The 12,027-nt window shown below is 54.1% G+C and overlaps 2 protein-coding genes across 8 annotated transcripts in view; one reads left to right on the top strand and one right to left on the bottom strand.

The window, feature by feature from the left end:
* Positions 1 to 1,963, bottom strand: part of ZNF646 (zinc finger protein 646) — a 9,340-nt gene extending 7,377 nt beyond the window's left edge. Inside the window, exon 1 of one of the 3 annotated variants that reach the window (XM_049698832.1) lies at positions 1,845 to 1,963. The gene's annotated coding sequence lies outside the window, so the exon portion shown is untranslated. Of the gene's footprint in view, positions 1 to 1,115; positions 1,443 to 1,844 lie in introns of those variants that run through there. The other 2 variants (XM_004268713.4, XM_033426212.2) reach the window with 2 other exon arrangements.
* Positions 1,949 to 12,027, top strand: ZNF668 (zinc finger protein 668). 5 transcript variants are annotated; one of them, XM_049698833.1, is made up of 4 exons: positions 2,015 to 2,173; positions 5,630 to 5,786; positions 8,426 to 9,094; positions 9,525 to 12,027. In XM_049698833.1, the coding sequence occupies exons 3-4, from the start codon at positions 8,448 to 8,450 to the stop codon at positions 10,735 to 10,737; spliced, it is 1,860 nt and encodes a 619-aa protein (XP_049554790.1). In that variant the 5' UTR covers positions 2,015 to 2,173; positions 5,630 to 5,786; positions 8,426 to 8,447; the 3' UTR covers positions 10,738 to 12,027. The 5 variants fall into 5 exon arrangements, with proteins under 5 accessions (XP_004268759.1, XP_049554790.1, XP_033282107.1 ...); XM_004268711.3 differs by lacking the exon at positions 5,630 to 5,786 and having other exon boundaries at positions 1,949 to 2,173; XM_033426216.2 differs by lacking the exon at positions 2,015 to 2,173 and having other exon boundaries at positions 2,180 to 5,786.

Here is a 12,027-nt window from a genome sequence, read left to right as displayed (position 1 = left end):
TAACTTTGCCTCTTAGTTCTATGAGCAACAAGTTCACCAGAGGGCACAGATGGGTTCCCCAAGCAGCAATGCCCAGAGACCTGCTCTCTACTGGATCTATTCTGGAAGCAACATCATTTAATACTTCCCTGCATACAAGCTCCCCAAACATGGCAGCTCCTCTAGGCCTGACTCATCTCTGGAGGTATAGATAAGGAAACTGACGTCTAAAGGAATGCAACCTACCTCTGATCACAAATCTATTATTCTGTCTTCAGACCAAATCCCAAAAGCTTTACTCTCCCTAACCCTCTGCTCTCTATAAATCTGAAACAACCTATCTTCTTCGACATCTTAAAAGGATACCTGTACCTCTCCTAGGACCTTCTATAAGGTAACTCCAATCCTCCCTCCTTCGCCCCTCAGCTAAACAGAGTAGCCTAGAGGCATGGAAAAAGCAGCTTCTTTCTTCAGTTGACAGCCTCGGACCTGAGAGGTGAGGTTAGAGGCCCCCTTCAGAGAAAGGGCTGGCTTGCTCCCCCATCTGCCCTATTCCTTTCAGGGTCACAAAGTCACGTTTCTGAAAGACTCTCTTGGGTTCCCTGGATTCCAAACGATCTTACATCTTGGAAATTTCATCTCCTTTCTGGCTCTTCACCCCCAACCTTTATCTTTCCTACGCCTCTCCATCCCTTCTCATTTTTTCTTCTACCTTCTCTCATAATACTAATGACAACAGCAACACGTGCTACCTAAGCATTACCATGTGTCAGGCACTGTGCTAAGTAAAGAATATTCGTTATGTCACTTAGTCCTCACAACACACTGCAGTGCCTCTGTTATCCCAGTTTACATACGAGCCAGCCCGTTTGACTCAATCTTCTTTCCAAAGCCCTTGCTCTCTCCATGGCAGGCCCCCATGCCTCCTACATCACCTTGGCCTTCTCTGACTGTTCACTCCCTTGGGACCCAAATACAACTCCTATCTCCGACTCTAAACCCCCTTACTGAACCTGCTCCCAGAATTCTCACTTCACAAAGCCCCTTCGCTCAAGAGTCGTCTCTCCTAATCAACCACCAATAAGGTCCTCTTGCCTCACTCATCTCCTCGACCAGTTTTCTCTTAGGACCCCTACCTCACACCGGTGGCCCCTTCTCGTTCCCGCCGCGGGTGCGTCCGTTGGGGACCGCGAACGGGAATGCGCCTGCGCACTGGGACCCTCACCCTAACTGCAGCCGCGCACCCCAAGGGGTGGTTGTGGAGGGGCTCTCGAGCTCCCACACACGCACACTCTGCCAGGGCTCCTGGGCGGTGGGATAGGAGGGAAAGAGGGAAAGGAGAGGGGGAGGAGGAAGGACGCAGAGGAAAGAGGGCGCAGCTGGCACGAGCCAGCAGTCTACCCCCCAGCTCCGCGGACACTTCCTATTGTTACTAGGAAACAGGAAGTGTCCTAGCCGCAAAAGCTTCCCCGCGAAACTTCCGCCTTAAAAATGCTTCTGTCCCGCCTCCAAGCAGCGGTTCTACACAGACACATTTCCGGTGCTAGATGAGAAGCGGCTAACGCGCGACTCTGACCCCGCCCACGTAGGTCAAAGAGCTGTGTCGTTCTGCACTAATCTTAGCCACACTTCCGGGAAGAGCCGCTAAAATCGTTACGGTGCATATTGGGTGAGCGCAGAAGAGGATAAAAAGGGTTCTGCAGCCCTGGCCTCAGTATTTTGGCGACACTTTTCTTGGGGCTTCTTGTAAAACTTCTAAAGACAGATGAAGGGAGCGTCATTTACTCCTTGCTATTAAGGGAAATGTGGAATATAAGCGGATTTAGGTACTACAAATCTTGGGCATGGCCTTTCTGTCCTCCCACCTTCTAGTTCACGGTGATCTATCCCCAGGCTAGCAATAGCCGATGCATCCCGTAAACCTATTCCGGTGTCCTCTGTCATTAGCACCCACAGAGACCCTCTGCAAGGTGTTTCTCCGCCACCTTCGGCTGGGGGATGCTCGAATAAACTTTGCCTTCCTCCCTAGCGGGAAAAGCTCCCTTCCACTTCCGCTCGCCGGCCCCGCCTCCCGTCCCTCCCCCTCCACCCCCCAAGCTGGGTCCTAGCGCCTGCCGCGCCCTGGCTGTGTCCCGGGCTCCGTCGGTGAGAGGAGCTGCCGTTGACGCCACAGAGCCAGCCCCAGTCTGTTCAGGTAGGAAATGCCGGCGGGAAGCCGCAGGGACCCCCGAGCAGTCCCACTGCGGACGCAATCCGAGCGGGCCTCAGTTTCCCTGTGGGTGCAGAGGGCAGATGGGGTTGGCCTGGCGCGAGCGGCGCGGGCGGGGCGGGAGGAGTGCGGCCCCGGGAGGGCGCGGGCGGGCGGGCTCTGGGCCTAGCGGGTCCTAGAACCCGCCGGCTGTCCCGGCGGACCGGCTGCAGCAGACGCCTGGGCTAGGGCGGCATGGCTGCCCGCCTTGCGCCGTGCGCACACGAGGGTCCTAGAGCCCGCCATGTTGCGGGCTTTTGTCCCAGGCGTGCGGCCCGTCAAGCACGGTCCCCGGCGCTGGCGGCTCCCCTCCCCGGTCGAGGTCCTGGCCGCCCCTCCCGCGGTCCTAGAGAACGCCATCTTGCCGGCCTTTGTCCAAAGTATGGCCTTCGGTCCATTCATTTGTTCATTCTGTCATCCTTCGTTCACTCCTTCTTGCCGCGTTCTCCGATTCCTCGTTTTCCCAGGGCTTTTCCTGAGAAGAGGCAGCCCAGGGCCCTGCCCTGCGGGGCTGTCTGTCTGCCGGGGGCCCGACACGTAGACAGTTGCAGGGAGCGAGAATGCACAAGGTTTCCGCAGCTCTCGGCTCTAACGACCTTAAAACTCCCACATGCCTCAGAAATCTCATTTTACTGATGAGAAAACTGAGGCCCAGAGAGCCATGGCGCTCTTACCTCTATAGTCTTATTAAGTATTCCTGAGGGCACTGGGGAAGCAGGTATTTGAAAGACGCAAAAGAGTTTTCCCACGGGAGAAGGCAGAGGGAACTGCATATGGAGATGTATTTAGGTGGTGAAGTTTGAGAATTGTGGCTGGAGCTAAGGTCGCTGTCGGGAGGGGCACACTGCCCCTGGAGGTGAGGCTGGAAAAGTGGGTTGGGATTAGATTGTGGACTGACCAGATTGGATGCCTAGGAGATGATTAGTTCTTATCTCTGCATGGTTCACAGTTCCCCATCTGCCGTCTCACCGGATCTCTCATGGCCTGTGAGGCCTATTGGTAACTACTTGTTTAGAGGTGGGGAGACTGAGGTGCAGAGAGGATAAAAAGTGGCTTTTCACCTCATCACTGCCCGCAGGGTTCTAAACTCTGGGAATTAAATCTCTGCATCCCTGGCATTTAGAGCCTGTTCATGCAACAGGACGTGTCCCGCCCCCTAAATTCAGTAGTAAACAAAGACAAAGACAAGCCTCCCTCACCAGAGCAATGAATCCACTGTGGGGTACTGGGGGCGATATTTGGACCCTGTGAACTTGGAAAAGCAGAAAAATTCAGTTACTAAACAGTTGTTCACCGACATTCTTACAAACTCCTACTATGGAGGAGGCAGAGGCTATAGACCTGGGTTCAAATACCGCCTCGGAGGTTGATTTGTTCAGTTTGTTTTGGGCACCAAGCATGGTTCTATGTGTAGAGGATACAGAATAATAAAGGTTTCTGGCTCTTTGCCAGCCTAGACTCTCAAGCTGGAGACAGAGAATTAACTGAACCATACAATGTATAAGTGCTAGCAAAGCAATAAGCAGGGGACAGAGGGCAGAAGTTTGGGAGGCAGAGACCACCTGGCTTTGAGTATTGGCTGTGACTATGACTAGTTTCTTCACTTCTGTGTGCCTCAGTCTCCTTGTCTGAAAAATGGGGGGGAAATAATACTATTTAACTTAGTCTGTTTGGGCTACCATAACAACAACAACAACAATAACAGACTGGGGGGCACAACAGAAATTTGTTTCTCACCGTTCTGGAGGTTGAGGTGTCCAAGGTCAAGGTGCTGGCCAATTCAGTTCCTGGTGAAGGCTCCTTTCTTGGATCGTATGTGGCCACCTTCTGTCTTAAGTTCTGACATGGCCTTGCTTCCACGCATGCGCACATTCATCCATAACAAACTCCTAGGCCATCGTGAGGCTTAGCTTGAGTAGCACACATAAAATGCTTAGAATGATACCTGGTCCATGGTAAATTTGCAAGAAGTGTCATCCAGATGAGCAACATGAAGGAAATTAAACAGGAGGGGGATAGAGAGTGATTAGCAGGGGTGCAGATAGCATTAAGAAAGGTGGTCAGGAAAGCCCTCTTTAAGGATGTGACAGGGAGCTGAGACCCAAATGGAATCAAAGAGATAGCTACACAAAGACCCTTGGAAATAATGTTTCTAGCAGAGGAAACTACTAGTGTGTAGAGTCCCTGAGATGGGAAGGAATTTAAGTCTTTGAGGGGAAAAAGGGGGAGCCTGTGTGGGTAGAGCCTAGTGAGCCAAGGGGAGAGGAGTGGGAGATGGGATAGGCAGGAGTTAGATAGTTCAGGGCCTTGCTTGCCATGGAAAAGATATTGGTCTTTGTCCTGGGAGCGGTGGAAAGTCTCATGATTTGGCTAATAAACCTTAAGTAAATGAAGACTGGTAGAGAAAGAGCCCAGCCCAGGGACCTGAAGACTCGTGTTTGAGTCTGGGCTCCTTGACTAGCTGTGTGTCCTTATGTAAGTTTTTTCCCTTACGGGGGCCTTAATTTCCACATCTGAAAAAGAGGTGTATTAAAAATGCCTCTCTCCTAGAAGCTTCTGAAAACCTAAGGTTCTTAAATAAGTGTTAGTTGGAATGACCCAGAAAGCATGTTTAGAATAGATTTCTGAGTCCTACCCCATGCTCCCTGCATGATTATTTTCATGCAGGGAGTTCACAGAATCACTCTAGGGAGTGGTGGGTGGAAGAGTCCTCCGTGAACAGGGAAGTGAAGAGCTGATGATGGTTTTTTTGTTTTTTTTTTTGCGGTACGCGGGCGTCTCACTGTTGTGTCCTCTCCCGTTGCGGAGCACAGGCTCCGGACGCGACGCGCAGGCTCAGCGGCCATGGCTCACCGGCCCAGCCGCTCCGCGGCATGTGGGATCTTCCCGGACCAGGGCACGAACCCGCATCCCCTGCATCGGCAGGCAGACTCTCAACCACTGCGCCACCAGGGAAGCCCCTGATGATGGGTTTTTGTTTTTTTTAATATTTACTTTTTTGGTTGCACTGGGTCTTTGTTGCGGCGTGCAGGCTTCTCTAGTTGTGATACGCGGGCTTAGTTGCCCCGTGGCATGTGGGATCTTACTTCCCCGACTAGGAGTCAAACCCACGTCCCCTGCTTTGGAAGACAGATTCTTAACCACTGGACCACCAGGGAATTCCCAACGGAGGGGCTTTAGACAAGGGCCTAGCCTACCTGACCCTTCGTTCTTTATGGAGCTTGTGCCTGGCACGCCCCTACTATCTCCCCTGGGAAGTGCCTTAGGAGAAGGGATTTACCCCTCCAGCTACCTGGTTTCTGGCTCCCAGATGGGAAGACTGAGGCCCAGAGCTTGGAACCCACGGTTCCAGGCCTCTGAGAGGGAAACAGAAACATAAAGGGTGCTGGCTCTGGTCTCCAGGGACTTCTACAGGAATGAGAGGAGACCAAGGTGTAACCTGAGCTCAGGGTTCTGGTCATCGCGGGGCTGGCCCAGGTAGCAGATAAGCCTGGGAGGGCCCAACTACTCAAGGCGAATTAAACACCTGGATTCAAGTCTCAGCTGCACGAGTTACTAGGTATGTGACCATGGGTTAATCACTAACCTTCTCAGAACCTCAGTTTATTAGTCTGTAAAATGAGGACAATAATCCCTATCTCAGGAAGCTATGAGAGAATTAAATAAGGTTGCACACTCAGCAAGGTGTCTGGCTCTGAGAAGATTCAGTAATTGAGGGCAGTAATTATTGTTACCTCATTCAGCCCTCGCCCAACCCTGTGAGGTAAGTAGTGTTATTACCTCCCTTTTTTCAGATAAGAAAACTGAGGTCCTATGGCATGAAGTAAATTGCACAAGGTCACAGCTAGGAAGTGAGGAAGGTAAGATTCGAAGCCATGCAGTTTGGCTTCGGAGACTGCACTTAACGACAATGCTAAATTGTTTCTCTGGGCCTCAGTTCCCTTATCTGTGAAAGGGGGTAATAACAGAACGTTTTTCATGGTGCTGACATGAAGTGCAAGTAAGTTAATACATGTAAAAAGGTTAGGATGTTGTCTGCTGTTTAGCAAGTGCCCGGTAAATGTGAGCTATCATTTTCTTTTTTTTTTTAATATTTACTTATTTATTTGGTTGCACCAGGTCTTAGTTGTGGCAGGCAGGCTCCTTAGTTATAGCTCCCGGGGTCCTTAGTTGTGGCATGCGAACTCTAAATTGTGGCATGCATGTGGGATCTAGTTCCCTGACCAGGGATGGAACCCGGGCCCCCTCCATTGGGAGCGTGGAGTCTTATCCACTGAGCCACCAGGGAAGTCCCAGGCTATCATTTTTATTAAGGAGAAACTTTATCAGACTGTCCAGAGATGATCTAGAAAGGAGGTAGCGAGGGCCTCATCCAAGGATAGGCAGATTCCCTAGAAACTAGGCGGAATTCAAGCCCTGGGGAAGGCTGGGCCTCAAGCCCTTTAACTCACCTTCCAGCCCTAGGATTTAATGGGAAAAGTGGAAAAACCAAGCTGGGGGTGGAACAGAGCTGTGTGGGATGTAGGGCAGAGACCAAAGGGGAGATGCAGGAAGACCTTCCTTTGGGAAGTAAGGCTCTTCTCTTTTTTTTTTGCGGTACGCGGGCCTCTCACTGCTGTGGCCTCTCCTGTTGCGGAGCACAGGCTCCGGACGCGCAGGCTCAGTGGCCATGGCTCACGGGCCCAGCCGCTCCGCGGCACGTGGGATCTTCCCGGACCGGGGCACGAACCCGTGTCCCCTGCATCGGCAGGCGGACTCTCAACCACTGCGCCACCAGGGAAGCCCGGGAAGTAAGGCTCAAAGGAAGGATTGGTAGGATTCATAACAGCCAGGAAGGACCTGGGAACTTGCATGGTGTGATGGAAGCCATGAAAAATTCTTGAGCAGGGGACAGAGCATCACATGGTACCTTAGGGAGAAGACTCCGGCTGCCTGTGCACACTAGATTGTGTGTGTAGGGGTGGGAGACTGAGGCAGGGCCACCAGGCAGAAGGGTGCTGATTCTAAAGATGCAGCCCTTGCCAATCACCCGGGGACTTCTGCATCCTCCCTGGGTCATAACTTAGAAGACACCAACCCCTGAGGTATACAGATGAGGAAACAGGCCTAGAAAGGAGTGCTAGAATCCAAACCTCCTACCTCCCAGCCCATCTTTTGGACACACCTGGCTCCCCTCCCCTCTCTATAACATTGTCCTTCCCCCCACCCTGGCTGCCCCAGCAGCTGCTGCACCTTAAGTGGATCTGATGTAATCCTCTTCCCTTTATCCCCCAGGGAGGATGAGCTGGTGTTAAGACTAATGCAGCTGTTAATCCTATTTCCTCCCAGCCATGATCTGCGGGAGCAGCTGGGTGGAGGCTGTCTGGGCTCTGAACAGAGAAAGAAGGGGCCATAGCTAGAGTGGGTGTCCCAGGAGGCCAGGCCAGAGCAGATACATTGAGTATGAGACAGAGACTTCTAACTTCTGCTAGCAATGGCTCAAGCTGCTTTGAGAGTAATTGAACTTCCCATTACCAGAGTTATGGGAGCAAGAACCAAAGACCCATTCCAGAGCAGAGGGTGGACCAGGATTCCTATCTGGGGTGGAGTACCTTACAGCTGTGCAAGGCCAGAATTCTGTGTGAACAGTTGCTGCCTCTGAAAGCTAACCAACCAGAGGGGAAAGACAAAATACATACGCTGGGGACCTGTCCCTTCCAGACAGATGGTGCCAATGACCACATTTAGCCCACTGGCTCTGCCTTCTTCTGGACCTACCTCTGTCTTTCCTGAGCACTTGGAGACCTTCAGGCCAGACCCACATCTAGGTAGCCTCCGTGTCTGCAGCCTTGCACAGGGCTTGGATTCTGAGCTGTAGAAGGAAGATGGTGAGATGGACAGAGCCTGGGCCTTCTGGGAATGCCACAGGGTTTGGAGAAGCCCAGAGGCTGGGGAGGGAAGTGCAGGTGGGCATTTCGATGATCCCGGCCTCTCTTAGTTCCTCTGAGGTCACCTGGTCCAGCTCCTTTCATCAGTGAACAGACCAGAGAGGAAACTTGAGCGCAGAGAGACAGGAATGTTTGCGAGGAAGGATGTGCATCCCAGGTGGGAAATGCAGATAAGATAGAGTTCCTTCTGAGGCCTCAGAGGGCTTTGGTGAGGAGACAGGCCTTGGAGAATTGGAAAGGGGTGTGGCTTCTAACTTTGCCTCTCTTGCAGAGAAGCCCCGCCCATCCAGGCCATGGAGGTAGAGTCATCGGAGGAGAGGTCCCCAGCCCCTGGCTACAAGCGCTCTGGCCGTCGCTATAAGTGCCTGTCCTGTACCAAGACGTTTCCAAATGCACCCCGGGCAGCACGCCATGCTGCCACACATGGGCCTGCAGACTGCACAGAGGAGGTGGCCGAGGCAAAGCTGAAGCCAGAGACAGACCCCAAAGCGGAGGATGCCAGCGGGGACAAGGTGTCAGGTGCAGCGGCGAAGCCTCGGCCGTATGCGTGCCCGCTGTGCCCCAAGGCCTACAAAACGGCACCAGAGCTGCGCAGTCACGGGCGCAGCCACACGGGCGAGAAGCCCTTCCCTTGCCCCGAGTGCGGTCGCCGCTTCATGCAGCCCGTGTGCCTGCGCGTGCACCTGGCCTCGCACGCCGGCGAGTTGCCCTTCCGCTGCGCGCACTGCCCCAAGGCTTATGGCGCGCTCTCCAAGCTCAAGATCCACCAGCGCGGTCACACCGGCGAGAGGCCCTACGCCTGCGCCGACTGTGGCAAGAGCTTCGCTGACCCCTCGGTGTTCCGCAAGCACCGGCGCACGCATGCAGGCCTGCGGCCCTACAGCTGCGAGCGCTGCGGCAAGGCCTATGCTGAACTCAAGGACCTCCGTAACCACGAGCGGTGAGGGCGCTGGGCTGGGTGGGGGGCAGCTGAAGGGGTTGGGAAGAGCGCACCAATAGCGTGAAGGCGTTGAGTCCCAAAGATCGGAAGGAACCAATGGGAAAGTGAGTGAGGCAGAGCTATGGGGGCAGAGGGTGAAACTGGGGTCTGATTGGCCTGGGTTCCTGGACTAGGAAGGGGGTGGGGCTTGAAGTTGGGCTGCTGCCCAGGAGGTACGAGTGGGGGCCGGGTCTGTTGAGTGCAGAGATGGATCTAGAACACCTAGACACCCAGCCTGAAAGTTTCTTACTCTGAGGTACAGACCTGTGGCCCTTAGGGGATTGGGCCAAGGCCCCAGCGATGTTAGGGGGCCCTAACGTACAGTACAGACAGGCGGCGGGGGTCGGGCGATGGGCTGCCACCTTCACTCCGGGCCTCTCCACTCCCACAGGTCCCACACTGGCGAGCGCCCCTTCCTCTGCTCAGAGTGCGGGAAGAGCTTCTCCCGCTCGTCCTCGCTCACGTGCCACCAGCGCATCCATGCGGCGCAAAAGCCCTACCGCTGCCCGGCCTGTGGCAAGGGCTTCACGCAGCTCAGCTCCTACCAGAGCCACGAGCGCACGCACTCTGGCGAGAAGCCCTTCCTCTGCCCCCGCTGCGGCCGCATGTTCTCCGACCCCTCGAGCTTCCGGCGCCACCAGCGGGCGCACGAGGGTGTGAAGCCCTACCGCTGCGAGAAGTGTGGCAAGGACTTCCGGCAGCCGGCCGACCTGGCCATGCATCGGCGGGTGCACACAGGCGACCGGCCGTTCAAGTGCCTGCAGTGTGACAAGACCTTCGTCGCGTCCTGGGACCTCAAGCGGCACGCGCTGGTGCACTCCGGCCAGCGGCCCTTCCGCTGCGAGGAGTGCGGCCGAGCCTTCGCCGAGCGGGCCAGCCTCACTAAGCACAGCCGGGTGCACTCGGGTGAGCGCCCCTTCCACTGCAACGCGTGCGGAAAGTCCTTCGTGGTCTCGTCAAGCCTGAGGAAGCACGAGCGGACCCATCGCAGTAGCGAGGCCGCAGGGCCTCCCCCGCAGCAGGAGCTGGTGGTGGGGCTGGCGCTGCCGGTCAGCGTGGCAGGCGAGGGCTCAGCAGCCCCGGCAGCAGGGGCTGGGCTCGGGGACCCTGCAGCAGGGCTGCTGGGGCTGCCTCCGGAATCGGGTGGTGTGATGGCCACCCAGTGGCAAGTGGTGGGCATGACGGTGGAGCACGTGGAGTGCCAAGATGCTGGGGTTGGGGAGGCTCCTGGTCCCTTGGGGGGGGCAGGCGAAGTGGGGGGTGAGGAGGTGGACGAGAAACCACCACAGTTTGTATGCCGGGAGTGCAAGGAGACGTTCTCCACGCTGACGTTGCTGCGACGGCACGAGCGCTCGCACCCAGAGCTCCGGCCCTTCCCCTGCACCCAGTGCGGCAAGAGCTTCTCAGACCGGGCTGGGCTGCGCAAGCACAGCCGCACCCACAGCTCTGTGCGCCCCTACACCTGCCCCCACTGCCCCAAGGCCTTCTTGAGTGCCAGCGACCTGCGCAAGCACGAACGTACCCACCCTGTGCCCATCGGGACCCCCACGCCCCTTGAGCCCCTCGTGGCTTTGCTAGGAATGCCTGAAGAGGGGCCAGCCTGAGTCCCAGGCCCCCTCTGCCACACTCCTGGGAGCTCCGCCCCTACAGGGTGCTTCCTGAACCTCCCTTTGCCTCAGCTCACTCTTAGACTCCAGATCCATCCCTTCATCCCAGGCAGCTAGCTCACCTTCCTGACAAAGAGCTGGGGACAGTGGAGGCTGGCAGCAGCCTCTGAGAGACATGGCTCCCTCCGAGCACCACTCATTAAAGCATTCGCTTTGACACTGGGTTGTCTTCTGTGTTCTGGTCGGGGGTAAGTAATGGGAATTTGGGCATCAGATAAGGTTCAGTGGAGATCCCTGGATTGACAAATTAGAAACTAGAAGGGTCTTTGGGTGCACTGTTTTCTCTACGTTTCAGAATGTCTTGTGACAAAGGGTTCCACGGTCAAGTAAGTACAGGAAATTCCTGTACCCTTATTGGGGATTCTTGGTGATCAAAGTATGTTAAAGTCATCGATAAGTCCTGCAATGAACAAATCTATTTTGCTTTGTTTAGCCCACACTTACTTGACCTGTTACTGAGTAGCTCTACTTCTGTCTTTTTGCAGATAATAAACTGAGGCCCAAAGTTAGTATATTTCCCACAAATTGCAATAACAAATTAGAAAATACACTTGGGGTCCCATTCACAATAACAACAAAACCCATAAACTACAAAGGAGTAAATCTCACAAAAAACATGCAAACCCTGTATGAAGAAAATAGTATCTTTGTCCTGAAGGATATAAGACCTAATTAAATGGAGATATACCATGTACCTGAGTGGAAAGTTATTATTAAAAGATGTTGATTCTCCAGTTTAATCCTTAAGTTCATTGCCATCCAAAAGAATTTTTTAACAAAACTTGAAAATCCTAAATTCCTGTGCAATATATATATGTAAAAACAGTGGAGGGGACTTCCCTGGTGGTCCAATGGTTAAGACTCCGTGCTCTCAATGCAGGGGGCCCAGGTTCGATCCCTGGTCAGGGAACTAGATCCCATATGCCGCAGCTAAGAGCCCGCATGCCACAACGAAGAGCCTGCATGCCGCAGCTAAGACCCAGCACAGCCAAATACATAAATTAATAAATATTTTTAAAAAACCAACAACAGTGAAGCTGTCAGGACTTCCCTGGCGGTCCAGTGGTTAAAACTCCGTGCTTCCACTGCAGGGGGCAAGGGTTCGATCCTTGGTCAGGGAACTAAGATCCTGCATGCTGTGTTGCTCAAAACAAAAACAAAAAAACAGTGGAAATGATGTATTTGACACGCTAGATAATCAAACACCAAAGCACTGGAATAAAAACA

Source organism: Orcinus orca, chromosome 16 (assembly GCF_937001465.1).
Source record: "Orcinus orca chromosome 16, mOrcOrc1.1, whole genome shotgun sequence".
Classification (NCBI taxonomy): Eukaryota; Metazoa; Chordata; class Mammalia; order Artiodactyla; family Delphinidae; genus Orcinus; species Orcinus orca.
Note: the sequence above shows the minus strand (reverse complement) of the source record. Positions and strands in the feature narration are given on the sequence as shown.